Genomic DNA, 23,996 nt, shown 5'->3' on the forward strand with positions numbered 1-23,996 from the left:
CAAAGACTAGAGCAGATAGAAAGTGCAATGACCACCTGAGCAGACAAACATCATTTAAAAATTGGAGCCAACTAAATGATGCACATTGTACTTTCAGGAGCCCTCCATCTGATGTGAATTATTCCAAAGTACCACGGAATAGTCCCACTGATAATGACATGTTGGGCAGCAGTAGTGGGCTTCCTCCAAAGCCACCGGCATATAGGGATAGCAGCTCAGCAAAGTCAAGGACAGGTAATGAAATGAGACAATGCTTTTCATTTGAGTCTTTTATCCTGTACATTCAACAATGTGGAACTTTGGACTCTGGTCATTTGATATGTATTGGATTCCTAATGTTTCTTAATCCGGAGTTGTGTAGTGAAGATACATCTGATTATGTGTATGGCAAATGTTTTCAAATTTGAATTGTTTTTTGTGAAGATGTGTAGACTTTATGTCATGATTCTGAATCTACATGGAAAACAGCACCGTGATCAATTTCTAGTATATTGGCAATGAGTGAATGTTTTTCTCTATTAAACTTAAAGGTATACAGTCACCAGTAATCTAAATATGCCCATATATGGTCAAAGGGGTGTTCCTTGGTATTCAAAATGCCCATGTGAGGGCACTGTTTTTTAAAAGCGGCCATCCACTTAAAATCTGTGATTGGTTAGATTTTCTCTTTTAATGGTAACTGTGGCAAAATTGGAACAGGTGACAGTATACCTTTAAAGCCTGATGTTTTCAGTATTAAAAGCTGCATAAATTTGTGAAAAATAACCATAACTTACATCTATTTCACTTGCCATGAGTTTGAAAAGACTTAGCATTGATGATTTGGTCTCCTAAGCATGTACCCTTTGATCTTTAACAGGGGACAGAACAATTCCATCAACCAGTGTGAATGTAGCCAAGCTAGCTGCCCAGGGAAATACCAGTCTCAGTGCATATCTCAAGCTGAAGAGATCTGGTGGTATTGCAAACAAGGTAGTGGCAAGACTCTAAAAGTTTCCATCATTAAAGAACTTTTGTTTGAGTTTTAATGAGATAGGTTTACAACTCCTGATTGTTGCATAACTATTCAACACAATAACCTCTTGGAGTAAGAAAACCATCTGAGATTTTCGAAAACCAAACATTTTATATTTTCTTATTTAGGGATGGTGGCCATTTTGAATTCCAAATATTGGTAAATGTTCAGTAATTTGTTTCTCTAGTACCAAACATTGCATGGTCATCCTGATTTTTATTCCTTAGTTAGTAAGGGAATGATTGAAAGTTTCATTTTGGAAAGTTTGAGGAAAAGTTTAATCTTCTTTCTCCCAAGTTGTATTCATTTCTATGGTTTGTCTATGGAGCCTGGTAGAAAGAGAACTAAGTCTTTCGCTTTTGAGGTCCATACTACCCTAACCAGTAACTTTTGTAGTTTATCTTAGTGATTGCATGCACCTCCATAACCATCTATTTCACCTGATTTAAATACGTATATTGTGCTTTTCAGGGTGAAGGAGATACTGGTAAAACACGACCAAGAAGTGGCAAATCAAACATCAGAGATCAGAGTCACAGCACAGGGTCAACGTCCTCTCTCTCATTGAGAATAGATGTTCCAGGTTAGTCAGGGAATCTATTCTTTGACAACAAATCCAATCAAATAGCCACATACCGTTACTGGCAATGAACCACAGTGTCACAGAAAAGCAGATGATTTTTTGAGAGTACATTAGATGCTGTGCATTAAACTTGGTCAGTAGATAAAAAAAATGGACTCAGTCATGTTTGAGATTTTATTGTACAGTGGATGCCAAATTCCTTTATTCTTATCATGCTTGCCGATAGATGATGTGAATATGATATTTACTACAAGACCTTACACTGTCTAATTCATTGCAAAATGACACATCTATTCAACTATCACATAGTCATTATACAACACTGCCTTCAAGATTTCTCTGTATCATCTCAGATTTTTCATGTCTCTTCACATATATGCAGGAATGTTAGACGACAAAAAGAATTATTTTCTCATTTGTTCATTTTACTATTCCAGATATCTATCAAGAATGTCACTTTGAGATTATGTGTCAGGTGTTTTTCACAACAAATGTATGCAACCTAAGTAATGTGGCACAGAAGGTGAAATCAAAGTAGAGTTGTAATTAGAGAAATTTACAGTCACATATCTTTTCTATGTTGTTGACAGGATCAAGGGAAGGCAGTTCCATGGGTGACCGTGATACCCACATCTCTGGCAAACCTAAATCCAGACCAGGCAGTTGGATGGCACCTCTGGCGGGGAAAAAACCTGACAGACCTGAGTCAGATAACTATAACCCAATGAGTATGTTTGTGTGTCATGTGTGTGATAAGATGTACACAACAAAGAAGGACTTGGATGTTCATAAGTCATACTGCTATGGCTGAAAGACACTGTTCAAGGTTATACTTGAAAAGTTTCATCAGTTTCGTTTTGGAAAATTTCATGAACCTGTTCCTTCAGTGTTTTCATCATACCATTCCAGATTTACTCCTTGATCACTTAAAGGGAAACAGTCATCAGAACTACACCTGTGTGAGTTTCTTGTTTACAAACAATGTATTTTGCGCATGATATCTAGATGCACTACATTATCATAACTGCAACATTTACATTATACGATGTAGATTATGACAGACATGTTTTAACTTTCATCAATCACCATCATACCTTGGATACAGTGTTTACATTGGTCGTATGGGTCCCATACAACCTTTGACTGCAGTTATGATGACTATATCCCTTTTAAAGGTCAAATTATATTTGTGTTACAAAGAAAAGTAACTGCTGTTTCTGCAGTGAACATGTAATTTTCTTTTGACAAAAATCTTGCTGAAATACCAACACCCATAATAACATACAGTGTATATTGATGAGCAGTGCATCTACAGCAAACTTCTTCAGGTGGTACACTGTGTCACTGCAATGTATCAGTGCTTTTCTGAATTTGGTTTGTTTGTTTTCAACGAAAGTGAAAAGTTGATTTGTTGATGGCATGGTAATTTCATTTGTTGAAGCTGTGTTAAGAAGAATCCCCCCATACATTCCGTGAATATGAAAGTCCAGAAATATTCTATCTATGCACAGCTGAAAGGAATACCATTTGCCATTTGTCGCCGTGATATCGTATTTCAAATTTGTGACAAATATACATGTATGTAGTTTACTTCATGCAGACACTGATTAGTACAGTAGAAAGTTCTAATTTTTACTGTCTTTTATGCAATGGAAGTCATAGTATTCACATTAAAAAGAAAGATAGGGAAGCATTATTTGTGCTATTTCACAGAGATTTACAGATGAAGGGTATATGACATTCCACTGTTAAATATTGCACAGCTAGGTTTGTACATTGTTTGATGTTGATGTGTAAATTTTCATGGATTTCTAGTAGATCTGGAAAGAATGAATTACCATGGAAGGCTACCAGAGCAACACACCAAAATTTTTCAAGAAATACTTTTACTCCAAAATTTTCAAAGAGATAACTTTTCATGGAATTGTATATGACTCGTTTTTTTACCTGTTTTGCCGTCCATGTACTCTTGAATAGATGAATTTTATTTATAGCAAATGAAATATGTGCCTTTACTGTACAAATTGATTCATTAGCACTGTATACAGTACTGAGACAAATAGTATCTAGATGTGTAGAAACTGTCATGAAGTTAGAAATGTACATTTCAAGTCATTTACTGCAAAAATACACATCTTCATTCTTTTTTTATCAATAACAGATTTTTCTGAAAAAATTTGTTGGCACAATCTTCAATTGATGAATTGTCTTTTGAGATTTCAATGAAAATGTACTTTTTTCTTGAAATAATAAATCTTTTCAGATAGACATAAAAGATGGATGAAATTTTCCAGTGTTTTTATTTCTCTATATCAACTGACACCAACAATTCTGTCTCTTATCTATCTGAGCTCTCCCTGTTTCTGCATACTCATCCCACATATCCATTAGAATTTTGATGCAACTGCAAAACTCTGTGACAGATCTACCCAGTATGGTGGTAATCTGATGAAGTTGAGGTGCTTTTCGTTTATTCATTTCTTCAACAAATGCAGATCACAGCTTCAGTTCAGTTCAATATTTTGCTGTCTTGCAAAAGATGGAAACACGGTGTCAAGCTCTCATAGTCTGTCTGTATTTGTGCACAAGCCTGTGAGTGTATGGTACACTACAGCACCTCAGTGACAGCATCATCAAGCATTTAGCAAGGTCTACTTCATTTTTCTTACCCAATGTTTTATATAAAAGTAATCTTGCCCCTGGTGAACATAACATCCTGAAGACAATAGTTTTCATTATGTCAATACCCTCTATTGGCAAATCAGAGAAACAGCTAGGGAACAGTAAAAACTGAAACAAATTTATTGCTGGATTGAACAGAATCTAGCTTAAGATGAAGAGTCAACACTCTTACCATACACTCCTATAGTCCTTTTTGCAAAATTGTAGTGGTTTTTCTTTTCAACATTTTGTGAATATTTGAAGTACGATATATTTGACAAATTTTGACGATTCAGTAGTCAATAATACCAACATGAAAACAGCTGACACAGCAGGATTTAGAACCTCAGGAAGCTGACGTGTGTTCCATGACATTGTCAACAGCAGGAAAGCAAGATAAACATAAAAATTAAAGTTCACCATGATCTGCTTCATTATGGTCTTGTTTCCTGATATTCAATTCAAATATATCTTTGTTTACTTTCAAAGTATCTTTTCAACAATTGCAGTTCAAGCTGATCTGTCTGCCACTAGAGGGTAGAACACAAATTCACCATATCCGGTTGCTCTTGTGTGAATCCGTCACCAAATCCTATTGTTTTCACAAGTTTGGGTTTCCTTCCGCACATTGGACACATTTCATTCCGGACCTTTGAAGCCCTCATCCAGACTATGAGGTTATACCTCTCCCCCTCAGTGATTGGCAGGGCTCCATGCATGTGTTGTCCCCTATGCAGAAGTCCATATGTTGGTTTGTGGGTGTATTCTGTGCATGTGGTCTCATTCATAGGAACCTAAATGTGGATAAAAAAATGAAAGGATATTTCTTTCCTAAAAGATTTGACCAGTAAAATGATTCCAATATAAGGGATAGAACCCAATAGGACTAATATTCAAGAAGTGAGATATAAATGGGTTAATACTTGATAATAACCTAGAATGTAACTCTGCTCCATCTACAACTTTTTTTAAACTTAAGTATCTCAATTTCTTTAATGCACACTAAGACCACACCACTAAGCATCAAAGGGAGGTGAACTTTGATGAGAAAGTTGAAACAGTTCCCGACACCTACCCATCTCATATCTCCAAAGTACAGTGATCCTTCACTAAATTGCCTTCCAAGTGATACGTTGATTGTAATTTCAGAATTGTCGTAGTGGTAATTCAGGGAGAGGTCTTCACCAAGCTTGTATTTGACAATGAAAGCCTTGTGTGAGTCCAGACAACTGCCTCCCCACTCTGGATAAAGGAGTTGTGTTATGGGCCTGAGGTATAGCGCCCTCAGTGGTGAGATGAAGTCTTCATCAAAACCCAGTTCATTGAGCAAAACCTACAAAATAAAGTATGTGATATTATGCCAACAGAAGTCCAACATATTTGATTATTTTTGCATATCCTATAAGTGTGTGGCAATTAAACTTGCATTGCTGTTGTACAACCTTGCATGTTTGGATCTATATTCAAGCGCTGAGGGTGACAGCGAAAAAAGAAAAATTGACAAAATTGCTGTTTTGTCAAAGTTTTCCTTTTGAAGAGTTTTGCTAAAAAAGTTGCAAAGGTGTTCACTGTAAGCAAAAACAAAACAAAAATCAGTTCTAAGGAAGTATTTAATTTAAATCATGAATCAACATTTGTTTGACTTTTTACATATGATGTGAGATGTGCCACAACCTATCCCTATAAATATCACTTTGAAATTGGGGTTGTGGTAGCCTTTTATTTGTGTGGCAAAAATGCTACAAACTCTCTCACATGTGACATGCATACATGGCATTGCTATTGAACTAAGGAATATCTCTCACAACCTTGCTTTAGGAGAACATAATTTATCAAAATATTTCTCACCCCATAATTATTCATGGTGTTTGGCCTTCCCTTTGGGAGATCTGTATTTTCAAAATGACTGATCTCTTCCATGAACTGCTCACAGAATTGTGATGTAAATACTGGAAATGAATATACTTCTGATGCTGAAAATAAACACAAAATGAAAAGTCACTTCAAGAAACTTGTGTGCTGATGGTGCAAGAAATATTGGTGAGAATCAGAGGAATTTTGATAGATGGCAACTGTACACCTGAAGATATTTGTTTTTAAAGTATCTGCACAAATATATCAACAAAAAAAGGAAAGAGTTTTTCCTTATTGAGAACAAATGAAACTGGGACAGAGTTTAGTGCTGTAGTCAGAATATAAGCCTTGTGCTTTTGTAAATGAAAATTACATTTTGATGATTTTATGTGACATGCAATAGACAAACAGTTTTGGCCTTATTGTCAATCAGTATCACATCATGATCATCCCTTCAACAGAGTGATTTAGAAAATGTGATTAAATTCTGAACTTTGAACTTGGTTATGTGTGATGAGTGTACCAGCAGTGTAGGTATGGTCTCTGAGCAACAAGTGACTTTGCTGTTCTGAGGAAACATTTTACATGAAGGTATTCAATGAATTTCTGGTAGGTTAAAAACGTTGTGGGGGTCACTGTATACCAAACAATGGGGTAGTTGAATTATTAGAAATACTGGAACAGGTGAACAAACACAAACATTACAATCATGAAACAATGATGACCAAATCATCAAAGACACACCATATACTCACATGACTCAACAGTAAGTTTTTCCTTAAGCCCCTCTGCTGTGGCATCTTCTTGTCTTGCATAGTGAAGAATATCAAGAAACTCTTCTGTGAAATATGAATCCTGCAACACAATGTAGTCCAAAGTTTATCATCATAATGTTATCTGAAATTCTGGCTGTTATAAGATGTTGAAACCAAAATATGTTTATGGCTGCTGGGACAAGCTTTTGCGACAAAGTGCCATGAAAACTGTTGAACCACCTTAAGTTCCACACAAGGTGTCAATTAATGTGAACCAGACTAAAATTCATGAAAAGTAAACCACCAAGGACCAGTATTGCTGCAAAGTTGCTGTTGACGCTTGGAATATCAAATTGTTATTAAACATTCCTGGAATTATATGAAATGATCAATATTGCTCATTTTCCATTAAAACTTTAAAATACTCTGTGCTTGTTTGGTTTTGATATGGAAGCATTGGTACAAAGAGTTTTCAAACTGACCAGAAGTTTGTAAATATGAGGATGTAATGGTTTGTAATCCTGGAATATCTTCTGCCTTCTTTCTAGAAATTGTTGCCCGAGAGATTTCCTTCTCATGACCTCATCTTTGATCTGAAATAAAAAAATAACAACAAAGTTGATTTGCTTCTAGTGACCTCATCTTTGATCTGAAATAAAAAAAATAACAACAAAGTTGATTTGCTGGTTATTCACCAAGTAAAGTAATCTACTTTAATACCAGCATGCAGCTGAGTGTTTGGATGATAGTTCTGTTTTCACCATACGGAAAGATTCACATATTGATGAGTAGGCCCTATGATGCAACAGAACTATTCCATTCAATCCTCCATTGAGTTGAGCACCTGTGGGCTGTGTCTCATTTGATGGGAAGACTGAAGATTGGTGGACACACCTTTGGTTGTGAACTAAACGGACATTTTCTTAGGGGGCTCTAAGCAATAGTGATGGTATACGTGGATTCTCTAGGTTACTAACAATTCAAAACAAAATGTCTTTGTGTCCACTAATCTTCAGTCTTGCTGATATGATTATTAAAGGCAAGAGTGCTGGGTGTGGTGGTGATGACACTGAGCAATATTTCTGACAACTTATTATTTCAATGATTACCTGCTGAATTACTGTTTTCATCTGATCTTCTGTTCTACATCCTCGACTGAACAATGCCTGAAAGTGTAATATCACATTATTTAATATGTGTTTTGCATAAAAAACGACAACAACTACTACTACCAAAAGCTAACAACAGTAACAGCAACAATGACAATTATGGCAACAAGAGCAATAACAATTATCATCATCATCATTATTGTTCATATCGTTTTAAATCTTATAGTTTTTTATGTTTATATGGTAATCCTGCAAAATATCTTCTTCAGTGTGAACTAGCATAGCACGGAAGCTAGAAGCCACATGCAGATAAGGCATTTATGGTCTAAGCAAATGTTATTAATAGTTATAAATATGAATATTATTAATAAATCGGTTTGGTATTTGATCAGGGTTAGGCTTCACTTCTATTCTGAAATACTTGAAAAATCACGAAATGGGTTCAACAAAGCAGAGTTTTCGTTCCAGTCTTCATTACATGGAATGATGGAAGTCACTGATTGTAATGCCTATGGATCACACTTGACATAGCCATTCACATTTATGTATTTATACACTTACACATACAATATTGAAAACATCGTAAAAAGCTATGTCAAGTGTATGCAGAACAGTTTAGGGAGCTCAAACCGTGGATGTACAATAATATTTTTGTACATCCATGCTCAAACCTGATCAAATACCAAACTGATTTTACGATAACTGTAATATTTTCATATGTCAGGATTATTTACATATTTTGATCAGGCTACAGATGCTTTATCTGCCTATGAAAAAGCGTCAGCATGCATAATGTGAAAATAATTAACAAAGTGTAAAGTACAACTGTACAATCGGAAAATCACTAAAAATCGCATGCAAACAACTACAATTTAGTGCAAGTGGAACACAACGTCAACACTGATAGTAGCCCTGCGTATGATGCTTTGTGTTCCCGGCATTATACGGCCTCCCACCACATGTGTCGGGAATGGGAGGCCGTACACTGCTGGGAACACACAGCATCGTACGTGTAACGTAGGGCTACAATGACAGCAGTGCAAGTTGTTTACCTGTTTCCAATCATGAATAAATCTGTTTTCGTCGTTAAAATACGTGACATGCAAATTGTACTCTTGCAAGAATATATTATGTGTATAAAAACAGGCACAGACGTAAAATTCCTGCTCCCCATCAATTCCTACATCCATTCCTGCTCGTTACGCGTGGAACAGTACACTTGTGTTTTTGGAAACGGAAGCTTCAGACTACAAGTACAACTTCCTGTTGGACTTCAGTACTGTTTCCGGGTCAAAGTTCATCATCTCGCGCCGACGAAACGCTCGCTCGTCGCTTCATATTTTGGAAATTCAGTTCGGAAGCATGTAAGTATGTGAGTACGAAAGTAACGCACCCTATGCAGCATTGATCTTGTTGCAAATATTTACCTTACTCATGACAAAATACCCTCCGACACTGAATTTTTCATGTTCCCCGTCTGCAGTACAGTAGCTCGAGGTTTTGCCTGGGTATTTGGAGGACACCGCGACATTGCACTTTTATATGATATCCGATATTTACGGCTACTAGACTCTACAATATCGAACTTAGATTGAACGATGAGGTGGTGAAATCTTTACTTGGCTAGAACGGTGAGGTTGTGAAATCTCCGATATATATCGGATATTTACTTGCGATTTGACAGACTCTAGTATCGTCTAGTATCGATGCTAGAGTCAGTCCTTGGAAGTCGGGCTTGGCCAGAACGGTGAGGTTGTGAAATCTCCGATATATATCGGATATTTACTTGCGATTTGACAGACTCTAGTATCGTCTAGTATCGATGCTAGAGTCAGTCCCTGGAAGTCGGGCTTGGCCAGAACGGTAGGGTTGTGAAATCTCCGATATATATCGGATATTTACTTGCGATTTGACAGACTCTAGCATCGTCTAGTATCGATGCTAGAGTCAGTCCCTGGAAGTCGGGCTTGGCCAGAACGGTGAGGTTGTGAAATCTCCGATATATATCGGATATTTACTTGCGATTTGACAGACTCTAGTATCGTCTAGTATCGATGCAGAGTCAGTCCCTGGAAGTCGGGCTTGCCAGAACGGTGAGGTTGTGAAATCTCCGATATATATCGGATATTTACTTGCGATTTGACAAACTCTAGTATCGTCTAGTATCGATGCTAGAGTCAGTCCTTGGAAGTCGGGCTTGGCCAGAACGGTGAGGTTGTGAAATCTCCGATATATATCGGATATTTACTTGCGATTTGACAGACTCTAGTATCGTCTAGTATCGATGCTAGAGTCAGTCCCTGGAAGTCGGGCTTGGCAAGAACGGTTAGGTTATGAAATCTCCGATATATATCGGATATTTACTTGCGATTTGACAGACTCTAGTATCCTCTAGTATCGATGCTGGAAGTCGGGCTTGGCCAGAACGGTAGGGTTGTGAAATCTCCGATATATATCGGATATTTACTTGCGATTTGACAGACTCTAGTATCGTCTAGTATCGATGCTAGAGTCAGTCCTTGGAAGTCGGGCTTGGCCAGAACTCTGAGGTTGTGAAATCTCCGATATATATCGGATATTTACTTGCGATTTGACAGACTCTAGTATCGTCTAGTATCGATGCTAGAGTCAGTCCTCGGAAGTCGGGCTTGGCCAGAACGGTGAGGTTGTGAAATCTCCGATATATATCGGATATTTACTTGCGATTTGACAGACTCAAATATATTGATATTAGAGTCCCCATATCGCCGATAAATATCGGGTAAATATCGGAGATTTCACAGATCCGGCGTGCCGAGGTACAAGGCAAGTATTCTAGTATCGTCTAGTATCGATATTAGAGTCCCCAAATCGCCGATAAATATCGGGTAAATATCGGAGATTTCACAGATCCGGCGTGCCGGGGCACGAGGCAAGTCATTCTAGTATCGTCTAGTATCGATATTAGAGTCCCCAAATCGCCGATAAATATCGGGTAAATATCGGAGATTTCACAGATCCGGTGTGCCGAGGTACAAGGCTAGTCATCATAGTATCGTCTAGTATCGATATTAAAGTCCCCAACGGCTTCCCATGGAACGACGGCATTTCATTCTAGTATCGTCTAGTATCGATACTAGTCCGAAAACGTCGATATGTCAAACTTCGATACTAGATTGTAAATATCCGATACTTAAAAATTGTGCAAAGTCGCGCCTTCATGGGTATTTGGGTCGGACGGCAAAACCAAGCAAAACCTTGAGCTACTGTACTGCAGCTACGTCTGGTTCCAAATAAACTGCAAGTACATGTACAGTTAGCTGCAGTACAGTAGCTCGAGGTTTTGCCTGGGTATTTGGGTCGGACGGCAAAACCAAGCAAAACCTCGAGCTACTGTACTGCAGCTAATGTACAGTACACTGTATGCCACTATAGTACAGCTGGGGGTTTTGTCTGGGTATGTGGATCGGACGGCTGACCCACATACCCCGGCAAAACTTCGAGCTATAGTAATGCAGTTAAAATAATTGTAGCCCACGGGAACACCGGCTACATCGCCAACACGATGGAAGAAGCCTGCTGCGCACGACCCATGCTACAGTTATATAGTACTTGGGTATGTGACTTTTAGGGGGATTCTCTCCCAATCGGGAGAAAATCTCTCAATCGGGAGACTTCCTGGAAATGTGGATACAGCTACACTCGATGGCAGATTTTCTCAAAAATGACAGAAATCCCCCGATTGGGAGACTTTGTCCAAAATGTGTAACATTTTCAAAATGTTAATGAATGGGGACATGACTTTGACGTTGAAAAGTACAAATTGAGTTGATCCACACATCTTTCATATAAATTTATTATAAAATAACAATTTACTGTATGCCTTTTCTACAGAGGGTATCACTATTATTGAATAACTGTGAAAATATACAAAGAAAGCAATGGTGAATGTTTTCGGAGCAATGGTAAACCCATCCTCAAATTTGATAATGAACATACTGGTGCACTTTTCTAAATGCGTAAATGTCTATTAATAATAAATTGCGCAGAACTACTCTATCCAAAAGAGTCGGCTGATCAGTAGGTCACTTTTTCTCCCGATCGGGAGAAAATCCCCCTTTTGGTCTATTGTGCCTAGCTGATAGCTGCAGTATTGTAGCTCAAGGTTTTTCCTGGGTATAGGTTTTGCCCATCCAAATACCCAGGCAAAACCTTGAACTATGAATCATACTGCAGCTAGTCCCATAGTTGCTTGGCATGTTGCTTCAAAAAGCCCCTTTTTGATGCAACAAGAAAGGAATGTCTTGTCGTATCATGTAGGGGCTTCGCAAAGCTATGATCCAAGGGCCTGTTGTATGTCCACAGTTGGCGTGGACATAGTGGCATTGGGAGGGGCGACAGATACATGTTTAACGTCGCTCCATGCTGAGCACTGGCATGATCCCATGTATTTTTTCTTAATATTTCTATGCAATATATCAAATACAGTTTCTTGCTGTCTTCCTGCAGTATGCTGAAACACACAATATTCAGTTTGTCGACAAACAGAGAAACAAGTACGAGATCAATAGATTGAACAGATAATTGATCGTTCAAGCAGACTACCATGTACTGGCTGAGCTCAAGATCTTCCGCCAAACTGGGACACACTGAGAACCCTCTAATACAGCTTTATTTGACAATACTATGGCTGACAGGGACCCTACTAATGCCATGATATCTTGTTTCCACAGTGATTGATTTGCAGGGTAATTGCGCAGGAACCATGGCAACACCAGATGACAGGCCACCATGTCCAGGCTGTTCTTCCTATCTGATGGAACCATTTATACGGTGTGATGTGTGCGGTCCTCCCCTGTATCTTTGCCTCCAGGTAAGCTAAAGGTGGACTCTCACACTCTGCCACCAAGCATGCTAATTACAAAACATGCACATGAAGCATATTTCACCATATTTGTAATTATCTCTCTTCTCATCTAACTGGGGCTAGCAAAGGTCACCAGCAACTGCAGACTTGAGGCTGGTAACCTTTCAAGTAACTGTGCATAGTCTCAACAGCTTGGGAAAGACAGAAGGTTGGCCTACTCACATTACATGAAAGATGAAAGTTCCTAAGTCTCCTGCAGGAGCAATATGTGCTGTTGCCCAATATCTCACTTTCTGGTACACTGCTTGCACGGTATGGGCTGATCCATGGGCAGTGCAAGGCAACAGTATCAACCTAATTTGTGTTGATACATGACATCAACAATGAAGGAGAACTGTTGAAGATGCATACACAATGCTATTATAGACAACTGGAATGTAATGCTAGATTTTGTCATATTTTGTCATATTTTCATTTCAGTGTTTTTCACATGGATGGGAAGGCGAGGGACATGAAAATAACCACGCATATGAAATAATTGTAAGTATATTTCTGATATGCACTTACCAGTAAGACTACAGACTGGTACTTTTTTCTCAGTGATACAAAGCAAGCCAAAAGTCATGTCCAAAATGGATATGTCTAGATTTTCTACAATAGGCACAGGCACGCTTGGTGATTTTGATGTGCATATGCAAGCTCCCCGCACAGTGCACTCCATAGCACACTCACTGCATGCTTTTGTCGAGGCTACTCTTGAAAAGTTGAGAATGTGACATTCATATCTTGTTAAATGTAGCCTTGACCAGGCCCAGTTAGTGAGGTATTCTTTTCTCATAAACAATATGAAGTAGGCCGGTGTAGATATTATATTACTTACTCTGGAGAGTAGGTACGGTCAAATTATCGGTATTGTTAATATTATTCTAGATTTTTATTTATTAATCTTGATAACTCCATAGGTTTTGGAAATCTATTTTCATTTAGGTAGTGACGCTTAAAACTATTCAGATTCTGATTGCTATGACATACAATTATTTACACCGCTGCCAGCAGATATATTCAAAGATGTCCATTTAGAATAAATTTATTTGTAATTCAATTCTCTACAGACTAATGATTTCACAATACTGGAAGCTGGATGGACTGCCAAGGAAGAAATAGCATTACTAGATGCCATTGGTGACTGTGGACTTGGCAACTGGTAAGAGTTGTACATGAAAAGGATCTTTTGAGTTTTGGGAGTTGAGCTTCAAGATGTTGGAAGTTGTACAAACACTGCCAACACATTCCCTCAAGGCTACAAGTATACAGATTTCTAACAATGCCTCAGTGAGGGGTTGTCAATCATAAAAGCTGATGCACTAAAAACATTATTGGTTGGAAGACTGTGTTCTTTATTATACAATGTATGTGCAGAATACCAACCTGTTCTGTAATGCACACCTTCTGCAAAGTCTACTCATAACTATAGATAAACAAACAATTTTATACATTTTACACTTTTTCAACATACCAAAAAGAGTGGTTTTAGGTATGATTTTCTTCATGGCAGGACACAACACATAAGAGTGAAGAGACAGTTCAGAAAATATCAATCCATCATGATTTTTCCAGGTACAAAGTATAAAAAAGTATAAAAAAAGATGCATTTCATAATTGTGCAACAGACAGTCATCACTTAGGGTCTTGACTTTAGCAATAGCGCTGTTCACGGTTACAGGTTTGTTACTAAATATAGCTGTACGCGCGCGACATCGCACACGCAGCTTGAAATGCGGACAAATTTTATCAATGTTGCATACGTGGCCGTTTTTGCAGCTAGTACTCAGAGTCGTGAATATGTTTTTTAGTATTCATTGTTACACTAGCAGTCACCCACTGAGATGTATTTTCGTCGTTCGTGCATGCGTAATTTTCAAAAGCGTTATATGAAAATGCGGACAAATATTTATTTTTGCATATTAATGAGAGAACAGTGACGTAAACTGTGAACGGCCCTATTTTATATGTTGCAATTAAAATATTGTAATTGTTATTGTTTCACAGTTTGAATGTTTTTTTTTTGTTTACAGCAGAATCTTTTATTGTAATTTTGATGCCAGCAGAACAAATTTGGGTCGTTGCCCTCCCCCATATGTTTCTAGTGCATCAGCTTTTATGATCAAGGGCCCCTCCTTAACAATTGGGGCTTGAGGAAAAAAGGTTCAGCTTGCAAATAATGGGATAACTGATTGATTAACACATGCACCAAGATGTTAGACATTATCTGGTGTATTTTCATGTAAGCATGCTGCATTTCCAATAGTGTGCTGCCTTCAAATGTAATTTTAGGCAGTATACTGAAGAATAAAGTGGACCACAGTACCAGAATGACGGATGGCATTTCTCGGCAAAATTACATCGTTTTTGCAAACATGCCAATCATGAGTCCGTAGTCCTTGTTCAAAAGACAGCTGATAGATCTTGAACATTGAACATTGAACTTGTTTACAGGACACATTGTGTACTTCTGTACGTCTTTTGATGTCCAGAGAACATCAATTTACATGATTACATTCGGTACATTCAATTTTGTTTCAGGGGTGATGTTGCAAATCAAGTCCAAACAAAAACCAAAGAAGAGTGTGGTCAGCACTACCTCAATTGTTTTATCAAGAACCCCAAACCACCACTACCAGGTGAGTCAATTGTTTTATCAAGAACCCCAAACCACCATTACCAGGTGAGTCAATTGTTCTATCAATAACCCCAAACCCACTACTTCCATATGAGTCAGATCAGAGTCTTCTCAATATTGGGTTATTGTTCTGAGCAAATCTAGACCAAGAAATTATTGTGGAATGTCTGTTCTGAAAACTTCAATGTACTTGTTTGGCAAAAGAATGTGTTGCAGCAAGAAAACATAGGTTCAGAACTTCAAAAATAACTACATGGTACTATGGTCAATACAGTACTTGTTTAGCAAAATCCTACCTGACTATTCCAACAAATTATTTCTACAGTAGATAAAAGTCATTTAACCTCTCACCAAAGTGTCTGCGTGTTTGTTTATTTACAGCTCTGCCAGATTATACAAGAGCAAAACCAATAAAACCAATTCTTTGTAAACGTAAGTATCATCAACTGACAGTGAAAAGTGATTCTATACAAATGTATCATAACATCATCCACTAGCAGTTTCTCAAGCAATTTACCCTGACTGACATCAGTCCTACAAGTGCAATGTTAACATTTGACTTGTTCAACTTTTTGCATGTTCAATAATATTAGAGGAAACTTTGTGATAGATGTATGTATTGTCAATCTCAGTCTGTGAATGACAGTGTTGAATACTCCTGTGTTGTCTACTCATATTATCCAGTGTCAGAAGATCCACCAAGACCAGCCAAAGATTCACAGAAAGCCAATGAGATGGCAGGTTACATTGCTGCAAGAGGAGATTTCAATGAGGTGAGAGGTCATGGGTCATAGGTGAAGTGCCAAAGATAGAGTGGATTGTAAACAATTTTCTAAGATACCCAAGATCAACAGAAGGATATTCACCGAATCATAAACAAGTTCATCTTATGCTTGAAGTATGTTTCAGTATGCAAATCCAAAGATAACGTATTGCCAATGGAGAATATAAGAATTACACATCGAATTTGAATTATGTAAAGCTTGTACGCATAGTGAAACATTTTCCAGAGTTCACTTATCACCATTTTCACTGAGGTTAATATTGTAGAATGCCAGTGTCATGCACTTATTCTTTCCAGTTGTGTTGTCAATAAATGATTTAGAATGTCAAGGTATACGTTATGTCAGTAATTTGTGGAACATTTGTCAAAGTGTTTTTATGAAAGATAACGTGCAAGGTACCAGTAATATTCATATTTGTTAATTGTTCTTCAGGAATATGACAATTATGCTGAGTGGGACATCAAAGATTTGTATTTTGCTGATGATGACGATAGGCTGTTAGCGGGTAAGTGTCTTCACATAGTTCCTCTTTAGTCCTTCCATGTTGATAGTTCAAAATTTACCTCTCCTATATCGTTGTAATTAAGGTAGTATGCACTTCGAAAATGTTGATCAAACTTTTCTCAAGCAAACATTCAGCCATTCTCTTTCAAAATCAAGAATAAATATCTGGGATCACCATGCTAATTTTGTTACTAGAGAAACAAATTACCTGACACTTACCCATATTTGACCTTCAAAATGGCCACCATCCCTGTGTTATCTCTATGGGGGAATCTAGAATTCCCAATTTTCACAAAACAAAAGAAGAATTCTAAAAGTTTTAGAGTCAAAATATCTGTCCACAAGACACATTCTACCTTCATGAACAAACAATAAAATGTTGTAACATACTGTATATTGTACATACTTAACATGTAGTGTACTCAAAGAAAACATTTTATCAATTAATACTAAGCCTTATGTTTTTCATTAGTCATAAGTCACACTGACAAAATATCCCTTGTATTTGGTCATTACATTTAGCCTTGAAGCTAGGAGCTGTACAGATATTTTATGCAAGACTTAGAGAAAGACATCGTAGAAAAAGGTAATGTTGTCATTGCTATATTTTTTTTTGAAAAGCAAAATAAGAATTTGATATTCTCAGAGGTCAATAGTTTCAGTTCAAATTTAATTTGGAAAGATAAGTTCTCCTTCATGATTTTATGGTCAACACTCTTAGGACAATCATTGATGTGTGGAGTTGAGTGTCTTTTGTCTTACTTTTTCTGTGCCGTTGTCGAGAGATAGTTTCTTAAATTTCTGAAAATCATGACACTGTTTCAGTGACTAGACTGAGTCTGGTTTCTGTCCCAGCATTAGAAGAATATACTTGTTGACATATTTGATCATACTGGCATAGACTTCCTATTTACAAACTTTTATAAAGTGCTCAGATGATTTGGTGTGTCTTTTATTTGTTGTTTATTTGTGTATCAGTGTATAACATTTGTTCTTATTTCAATATTGACAGAATTCTAAAAGACTATGGTCTGCTCAATCTATGGAAACAACACAGTAAGTTCAAATTTCACATCCCGACAAAAATTGTTGACATCACCAGACTAGGCTTAAAACGTATACAGTGGCTTTCTTGTAACTCTGTTACTTAGTAATTGTCATGAACGTTTCCAGAACCAATCTAAGTTGACAATTGCTTTCATCTATTCATTAAATACTCATCTTTTCTACAGTTTCTTTAAGAAAATTGACGTCTTTGAATTTCCTGCTTATTTGCAGTGCTTGAGAGAAAGCACAGCAGGTACATCAGAGAACTGTTTGAGAAGACGAGGCCGTACATGAGGCTACAGTCTCCAGAGAAACATGACAAAATGTTGGAAGGGTTTATATGTAAGTATTAAAAAGTTTATCTGTCAAAGGGCAGAATCCATATAAAAGGGGCATGGAGTTTGATCAAAATAAACACCAGGTAATGGATAGTCTTTGGAAAAGCACCCTCCTGTGTCACTTTTTTCGAACAATTAGGGACTAGTTCTACCTATTTTCCCATCACATGACATGTTCTGACGAATTGCAACACAGAATGAGCATGTGGCATGTTATAATATAAGATATTGGTGGCACTGTTGCTGTAACGTATTGATGGGATCCATTCATATGTCTTGTAGTCTATTGTGTTCAGTGCTGATCCTTTGTGTTTCAGTTTTGAAATGGTCTAGTTGCATAATAAGCTAGCATCTATATTCAAATGTGTATCCATTGCACTATGTTGGCATTCTGTTCGATGGCTTTATCTTCTAACTAGGACAAGACAGCTATGGTCATTCTGTTTTATCCATGAATTTGACTGCCCTTTTGTTGAATTTTTTCCCCCACTAAGATGAATATGACCTGCAGAATGAGGTCAAGAGACTTGTGGAATATGTGGAGAATGGTATCACCACTTTCAGAGGTAATGAATGACTATGAATTCTATCAATTTTATGTTAGAATGTGACAGTCTGTGAACATGTGGACATTATACTATGCGTAGTATATTTATTATGTATGTTTCAAAAAGTTTAGAAAACTTGTCAGGTTATGCAGTAATATCTACATGTATATGGTGTAGACAAAGTGAAAACACCGTCAATCCTAGCCTGTATGCAAAAAGGGAATAAATCTGTCATTTTTTAATGCGCATGTGATCTGTTGTTGCTTTTGCATTGTGAGTTTGTAATCCCCAGAAAAAATTTTTTTAATGTACTACAAGATAATACAGTGCAGTGCCAGCTGATATGGTGATATGTGTGTCCGGGATATAACCATTTCCACCAATAGTAACCTGATGGTAAACATCAATTGTTGGACACCAGTCATAGGATCATATGTCACTAACATAGCTGTGATATCTTATTTCAGGAGCAAGACTCTTTGACAAGTTGAAAGCCAGACGTGAAGAACAGAAAAGCAAACGTAACATGTTGTCTGATGTCTTGGGAAACGTTGAGGATCAGAATGCCTGCCAGCAATGGCTGCAGCGTCAGGCACAATTGTAAGTTTTACTGCTGATATGAAATGAACTAGACAATTGCCTTTATTGAGCTTAGATATACCTTCAGATGTACAATACAAAAGTACAAGTACAAGTACAAGTTGATATCAAGGATACGTTCCATTTCAATGGATGTGTGGCAAAGGAAGATGACATTGAAATTTTAGTCATCATACTGTACTATTTAGCTCCCATGGCAAGGAGAGCATAGGGATCACACTGCATCTGTTGTCTGTACCTTTGTACCCGGTATGTTTTCATATTCAACCCAGCTAGTAGAATGTCAATATCAAAAGCTGTATTTTGAAACATGACTACTATAATCCTTACTGTGACATTGCTCATTGTACAGGAAATGATAACAGTTTGAGTGCAGTGCATGGTTTTAACGACTACTTTCCACTTTGTTTTTTGCAGAGATAATGGACAAATGCAGTTACCTTCAGTGTTTCCATCTATGGGTATGGCAAATCTTAAAAATTTATATTATATCTATAGATTGTTCATTGTGAGATTTGGAATAGTTAAACTAAGTGATCTACTGGAAGAAGGCAGTCACAGTTCTGACTTTTATCTCTATTAAATTCTTCAAAATAATTCACTTCACAATTGAGAAAATGTTGACAGCTACAAAAAGATATTGGATGTTATTTTCATTTTTTGTTTTCTCATTTGGTGTCCAACAATTTTCATTTCTCAGTTTTGTTTTTACATCAGTGTTTTCTCATTGCTGTTATTTCAGCTAAAAATAAAGGCTGCAAAAAGTATAAGTCATTGCTGATAATTAAGTTGTTGTGTATCAAATTTGAAATGAGAATGATCTGTACAAGAATAAAATGTTTTTGGGTTTTGAAAATAACAGCAAAAAGCACCATGCCTGCAGAGCATGCATTTATTGAATTCTGTGTTTTATCGTTTCTTCTGTCACTTTTTATCCCCTGTCTAGGGAGGAAAAGTGCCCCACCTTTAGACCTGAAAAATTTCCCGGGGTATGACAAACTTACTGAAGCTGAAAAAGAGGTGGGTAAGAAATTTCTGTGAGATTTCAGATACATGTAGAATGCCAAGAAGATCCTGTATACTAGTGTGCTGCCAAACTTTAATGACTTCTAAAATATGTCAGTCAGATTTACATATTAAAGTTACCTTTTACTAGCCTGATACTGGTGCAGTGCTGGGTTTTTTTCACTTGCCGACTTTATCTCTGCGCATGTGTGAACGATCTAACTTGGTTTATATTCATAAAACAGCCCAGATATCTACTACAGGAACATGAAACCACTTCCTTTCTAAACAGCTGTTTAAATTTTCTTGTGTGGTACATGTACATGATTTTATGACGAGGGTCAAAATTGGCAACAGAACTGAATCGGCACCTATAGCTACCTATCTAATCCTGGTGAAGCATTGCAGGGATAAGATTGGCAGAGGATAAAATGCACTGCACCAGTGTGGGTGAAATTTTCTTGCATCAGTGACTGTCAGATTGATATAGAGGGTAAAATGCTGTAGCCCAAGTGTATGATATTTGAAAATACCATGAATGATTCAGAGTATCCAAATAGATGTCAACATTACATAAAAACAAAAGGACTTGTTTCAAGGATTTGATAATTAAAATGCAAAAGAATATTCAATGTCAGGCACTGTTAAGCCACTTGGATGATGCTGTGGTCCAAGTAATATAGTCCAAATTTTTTAATATAATGGAAAAAATTCTGTTCTAGGAAAGGAAATTTGTTAAGGATGCTCATTTGATGAAAAACTGTTATTTTCTGAAATTTGCAAATGTTGACATGCAAGATGGTGGCTAGATTTTTGTAAAGGAGATTTTAAGTTGTTAGTTTTCAAATGCCTTTCTTTCTTGACCAAGAAATGTTTGGTATTTAATTTGTGAAGCCTTCCTTCAAGGGTACCTAAAATCTCACGTTGATTTTAAATTGTATGAGTTCTCTTCATCTCAATCTCAAATCATATCATAACTAAATGAATGTACCTCAGGTCACCTTGAACACTATTAGAACCTCCTTGGTGATCAAAGATTCCGGACTGTTATCGCATTCAACTGTAATTCATTTTCAATATTTTATTTGTAGATGTGTGCCAGTGTCAGAATCATTCCAGAAGCCTACTTTGAGTACAAGAGGATTCTGGTATCAGAGTTTTCAAAACAGGGTTTCTTGAGACTCAAACAGGCACGGAATCTGATCAAGATTGACGTCAACAAAACCAGGAAACTGTACGACTTCATGGTCCAGCAAGGCATGATTAATACAGTGTGAAATTATGCGTGCAGAGAGAAACATTGACTTCTTAAATCTCAAACAAACATTGAGACAGAAAAATGAAAAACTGAGCAGGATCCAGTATATAAAAACAAGGGCTGCTGCAGCGTAACCATGACATTTCAACAGCTTTGTACAGTACATGCACATCTGATACACATCTAGAGTGTTTGCATAGCCAAACAGGGGTTAACCACACATCTAATCCTTTGCTTTGATTTCTTTAAAATATTCACCCCAAATCATTGTGCATTTTAGCTCTACCAACTTGTGAGTGATAGGAGGATGAAACAGGTGGCTTTCAAAATGTATCTCACCTGTTCTTTACAGCTTATGCATAAGCAGGTGTGTGTGAAAATAATATGTAGATATTTTCTGCTGAGCAGTCAGTAGTGAGAAAACCTGGAATGCAAGATTTGAAGAAAAGGAAACTGCGGAAACAATTTCTGAAGCAGCTGCCCTTTTACATGTAATTGATAGTGGTAGGAACTTAGATGTTAATTTAATTCTATCAGAGTATTTGCAGAGGGACAAGGTATTTTACAAATATTGAAAATTGGTTTTACTTTGTCTCAGCTGTTCCAGACATTTTCCTACTACGGTAGAGAGATTTCCCATTGTGTATGGTTTTAAATAGGCTCTTGCTTTGTTTTGAAAAATCTGTGACCGAGAATGGGTAAGAGAATATGATTGAGACAATATATCTACATACATGATCTTTGATAAATTATTTCAAGATTGTTAAAATTTGAAATGAAATGCCAGTGATAATTTGAAATGAAATGCCAGTGATAATTTTCTATTTACAAACTAAGGCTATTCAGTCAGATTCCAACATTGTTAAGTTTTTGCTTTTAAATAAACTGTGTAAAATTCAGGATCTTGCAGCATATTTAATGGAAATTCAGGTGCAGCCTCTGGAAGTTAGAGGTGTGTGTGCATGTGTATGATAAGTGTTTATACTGTCCATTCTGCTTTTTAAGAAGAATTGAGCGCTGTCAGTAGAGTTAGTGTATTGCCACTCTTTGAATTGAAGTATAACTCTGCAAAATTAAATTTTGGAATGAGAAATGTTCGTTTATTTTAGTCAGCCCCATAAGTTAATATAATTTCCTGGTGTCAGATAGTGACACTTGACTATCATTTCAACCTACCAGTACCTTACAGACTTACCATGTGGTAGAATAACTGCCTCAATTACCATGTGATCTTTTCTCCTTCACTAAAAATTGTAAATGTGGACGCCATCAAATGATATTGCAATACTTTTTTTCTCTCGTCAATAAAACATCCCAACTTTTATGACATCTTTGTTGTGTCATCAATTTTCAGACAGAAGAATAAACTACCCCTGTATGGTCACCAGTTTTGTACTTTAAATCAGAACTTTCATTTCCCCAGCTAACAAATGTTATTTCACCAATGGCAATGTCTAAACTGAACTTCTTAAAATATACACCATTGTTTTGAATTATGACAATGTTTGTGACAATCTCTCAAGAATCCGCACTGTATCAATATTTTTTGCGGCTACGCTCTATTAGTTCCTCCCAGATTAAGTCTGGAATGGGAACTTGTAGATTGAGGGTTCTGTGTGCCTATCCTATGCTGTGTTCGTCTGTCCAAAGCGGTTTCTTGGACCTGACTTTGTCATTTTCAAGTTTACATTGAGGGGAATCTGTTACAAATCATATTTTGATTTCTGTCAAGGTCAGATAAGCAAAGTTCACAGCAAATGTCTTTCCAATCACAGCTAAAAGGTTCTCATTTTGACAGGTTTGCATTTTGTGATTAAAAATTCTAGTAAGGTTCAATATTGCATATGTTCAAAATGTTCCCTCTGAATTTGAGATTTAATTTTCTTTGGACGATATCCAAACTTGGCCATTGTTTACTTTGTAGCCTTGCTTAATCCTTTCAACGCCATGGTCTAGCCCAAACCCATTTTTGTCAATGGCGAATGTGGAACCCTTTACAAGAAACCAGGGGTTACCAGACTAATCCAAAGATGCCGTGCTCATGGAGCATAATACTGACATGACACAGAAAGGTGCCTTTTCAAAAAGTACAATCCCTGGGCTGGAAAGGGCAAGTATCAGGCAAGTATCATCTGGGCACTGTGATAATAAAGAAAATGGTTCTACTCCGGAATAAAAAGGACGCGATTCGTTCTACAGACTCAGTACGCCCAACTAATCACGTGATGCCGGTACAAACAAGCCCACATGTGTACTAACGCGCATGGAAATACACGTACCTCTAAGCGCGTTTACGCACATGGCTTTGTTTGTACCGTGGTCGATTCAAATTCCAGGTTTGGCCTATTGGGAATCAAGAACATCCTCACTAGATGTACGGTAACACACATACACAGACAAAACAGATC

At 37.1% G+C, this 23,996-nt stretch overlaps 3 protein-coding genes across 5 annotated transcripts in view; 2 read left to right on the forward strand and 1 right to left on the reverse strand.

The window, feature by feature from the left end:
* The window catches only part of LOC139146287 (coiled-coil domain-containing protein 157-like), an 18,875-nt gene extending 14,991 nt beyond the window's left edge, over positions 1-3,884 (forward strand). The window contains exons 11-14 of the mRNA XM_070717695.1: positions 98-234; positions 860-972; positions 1,487-1,598; positions 2,189-3,884. Coding sequence (XP_070573796.1) covers positions 98-234; positions 860-972; positions 1,487-1,598; positions 2,189-2,409 — 583 coding nt within the window. The 3' untranslated portion in view covers positions 2,410-3,884. The remainder of the gene's footprint in view (positions 1-97; positions 235-859; positions 973-1,486; positions 1,599-2,188) is intronic.
* LOC139145718 (2-oxoglutarate and iron-dependent oxygenase domain-containing protein 2-like) lies at positions 3,563-9,287 on the reverse strand. 2 transcript variants are annotated; one of them, XM_070717031.1, is made up of 7 exons: positions 9,030-9,287; positions 7,978-8,034; positions 7,351-7,461; positions 6,869-6,968; positions 6,108-6,232; positions 5,335-5,592; positions 3,563-5,053 (listed from the first exon to the last, which is right to left on the reverse strand). In XM_070717031.1, exons 1-7 carry the CDS (start codon positions 9,165-9,167, stop codon positions 4,790-4,792), a joined length of 1,053 nt encoding a protein of 350 aa, XP_070573132.1. In that variant the 5' UTR covers positions 9,168-9,287; the 3' UTR covers positions 3,563-4,789. The 2 variants fall into 2 exon arrangements, with proteins under 2 accessions (XP_070573132.1, XP_070573133.1); XM_070717032.1 differs by having other exon boundaries at positions 7,351-7,517; positions 9,030-9,111.
* Positions 9,242-22,913, forward strand: LOC139145717 (transcriptional adapter 2-alpha-like). 2 transcript variants are annotated; one of them, XM_070717030.1, is made up of 16 exons: positions 9,242-9,341; positions 12,690-12,829; positions 13,304-13,363; positions 13,936-14,027; positions 15,407-15,504; positions 15,885-15,935; positions 16,188-16,276; positions 16,721-16,793; positions 17,315-17,378; positions 17,805-17,848; positions 18,071-18,181; positions 18,672-18,743; positions 19,193-19,325; positions 19,743-19,786; positions 20,272-20,345; positions 21,422-22,913. In XM_070717030.1, exons 2-16 carry the CDS (start codon positions 12,722-12,724, stop codon positions 21,605-21,607), a joined length of 1,299 nt encoding a protein of 432 aa, XP_070573131.1. In that variant the 5' UTR covers positions 9,242-9,341; positions 12,690-12,721; the 3' UTR covers positions 21,608-22,913. The 2 variants fall into 2 exon arrangements, with proteins under 2 accessions (XP_070573131.1, XP_070573130.1); XM_070717029.1 differs by having other exon boundaries at positions 9,260-9,349.
* The last annotated feature ends 1,083 nt before the right edge of the window (positions 22,914-23,996 follow it).

The sequence above is a fragment of the Ptychodera flava genome, chromosome 12, assembly GCF_041260155.1.
Source record: "Ptychodera flava strain L36383 chromosome 12, AS_Pfla_20210202, whole genome shotgun sequence".
Taxonomy (NCBI): domain Eukaryota; kingdom Metazoa; phylum Hemichordata; class Enteropneusta; family Ptychoderidae; genus Ptychodera; species Ptychodera flava.

Excerpts from the sequence above, each read along its gene's own strand:
- LOC139145718 (XM_070717031.1), bottom strand. The coding sequence starts at position 9,167 with ATGGATGTAGGAATTGATGGGGAGCAGGAATTTTACGTCTGTGCCTGT. Across the intron at positions 6,969-7,350 it reads CTCATATTTACAAACTTCTG|GATTCATATTTCACAGAAGA; the intron begins GTCAGTTTGAAA and ends ATTGTGTTGCAG. Across the intron at positions 6,233-6,868 it reads AAAACTTACTGTTGAGTCAT|CATCAGAAGTATATTCATTT; the intron begins GTGAGTATATGG and ends GTTTATTTTCAG.
- LOC139145717 (XM_070717030.1), top strand. The coding sequence starts at position 12,722 with ATGGCAACACCAGATGACAGGCCACCATGTCCAGGCTGTTCTTCCTAT. Across the intron at positions 15,936-16,187 it reads AAAACCAATTCTTTGTAAAC|TGTCAGAAGATCCACCAAGA; the intron begins GTAAGTATCATC and ends CATATTATCCAG. Across the intron at positions 17,379-17,804 it reads GAAAGACATCGTAGAAAAAG|AATTCTAAAAGACTATGGTC; the intron begins GTAATGTTGTCA and ends CAATATTGACAG.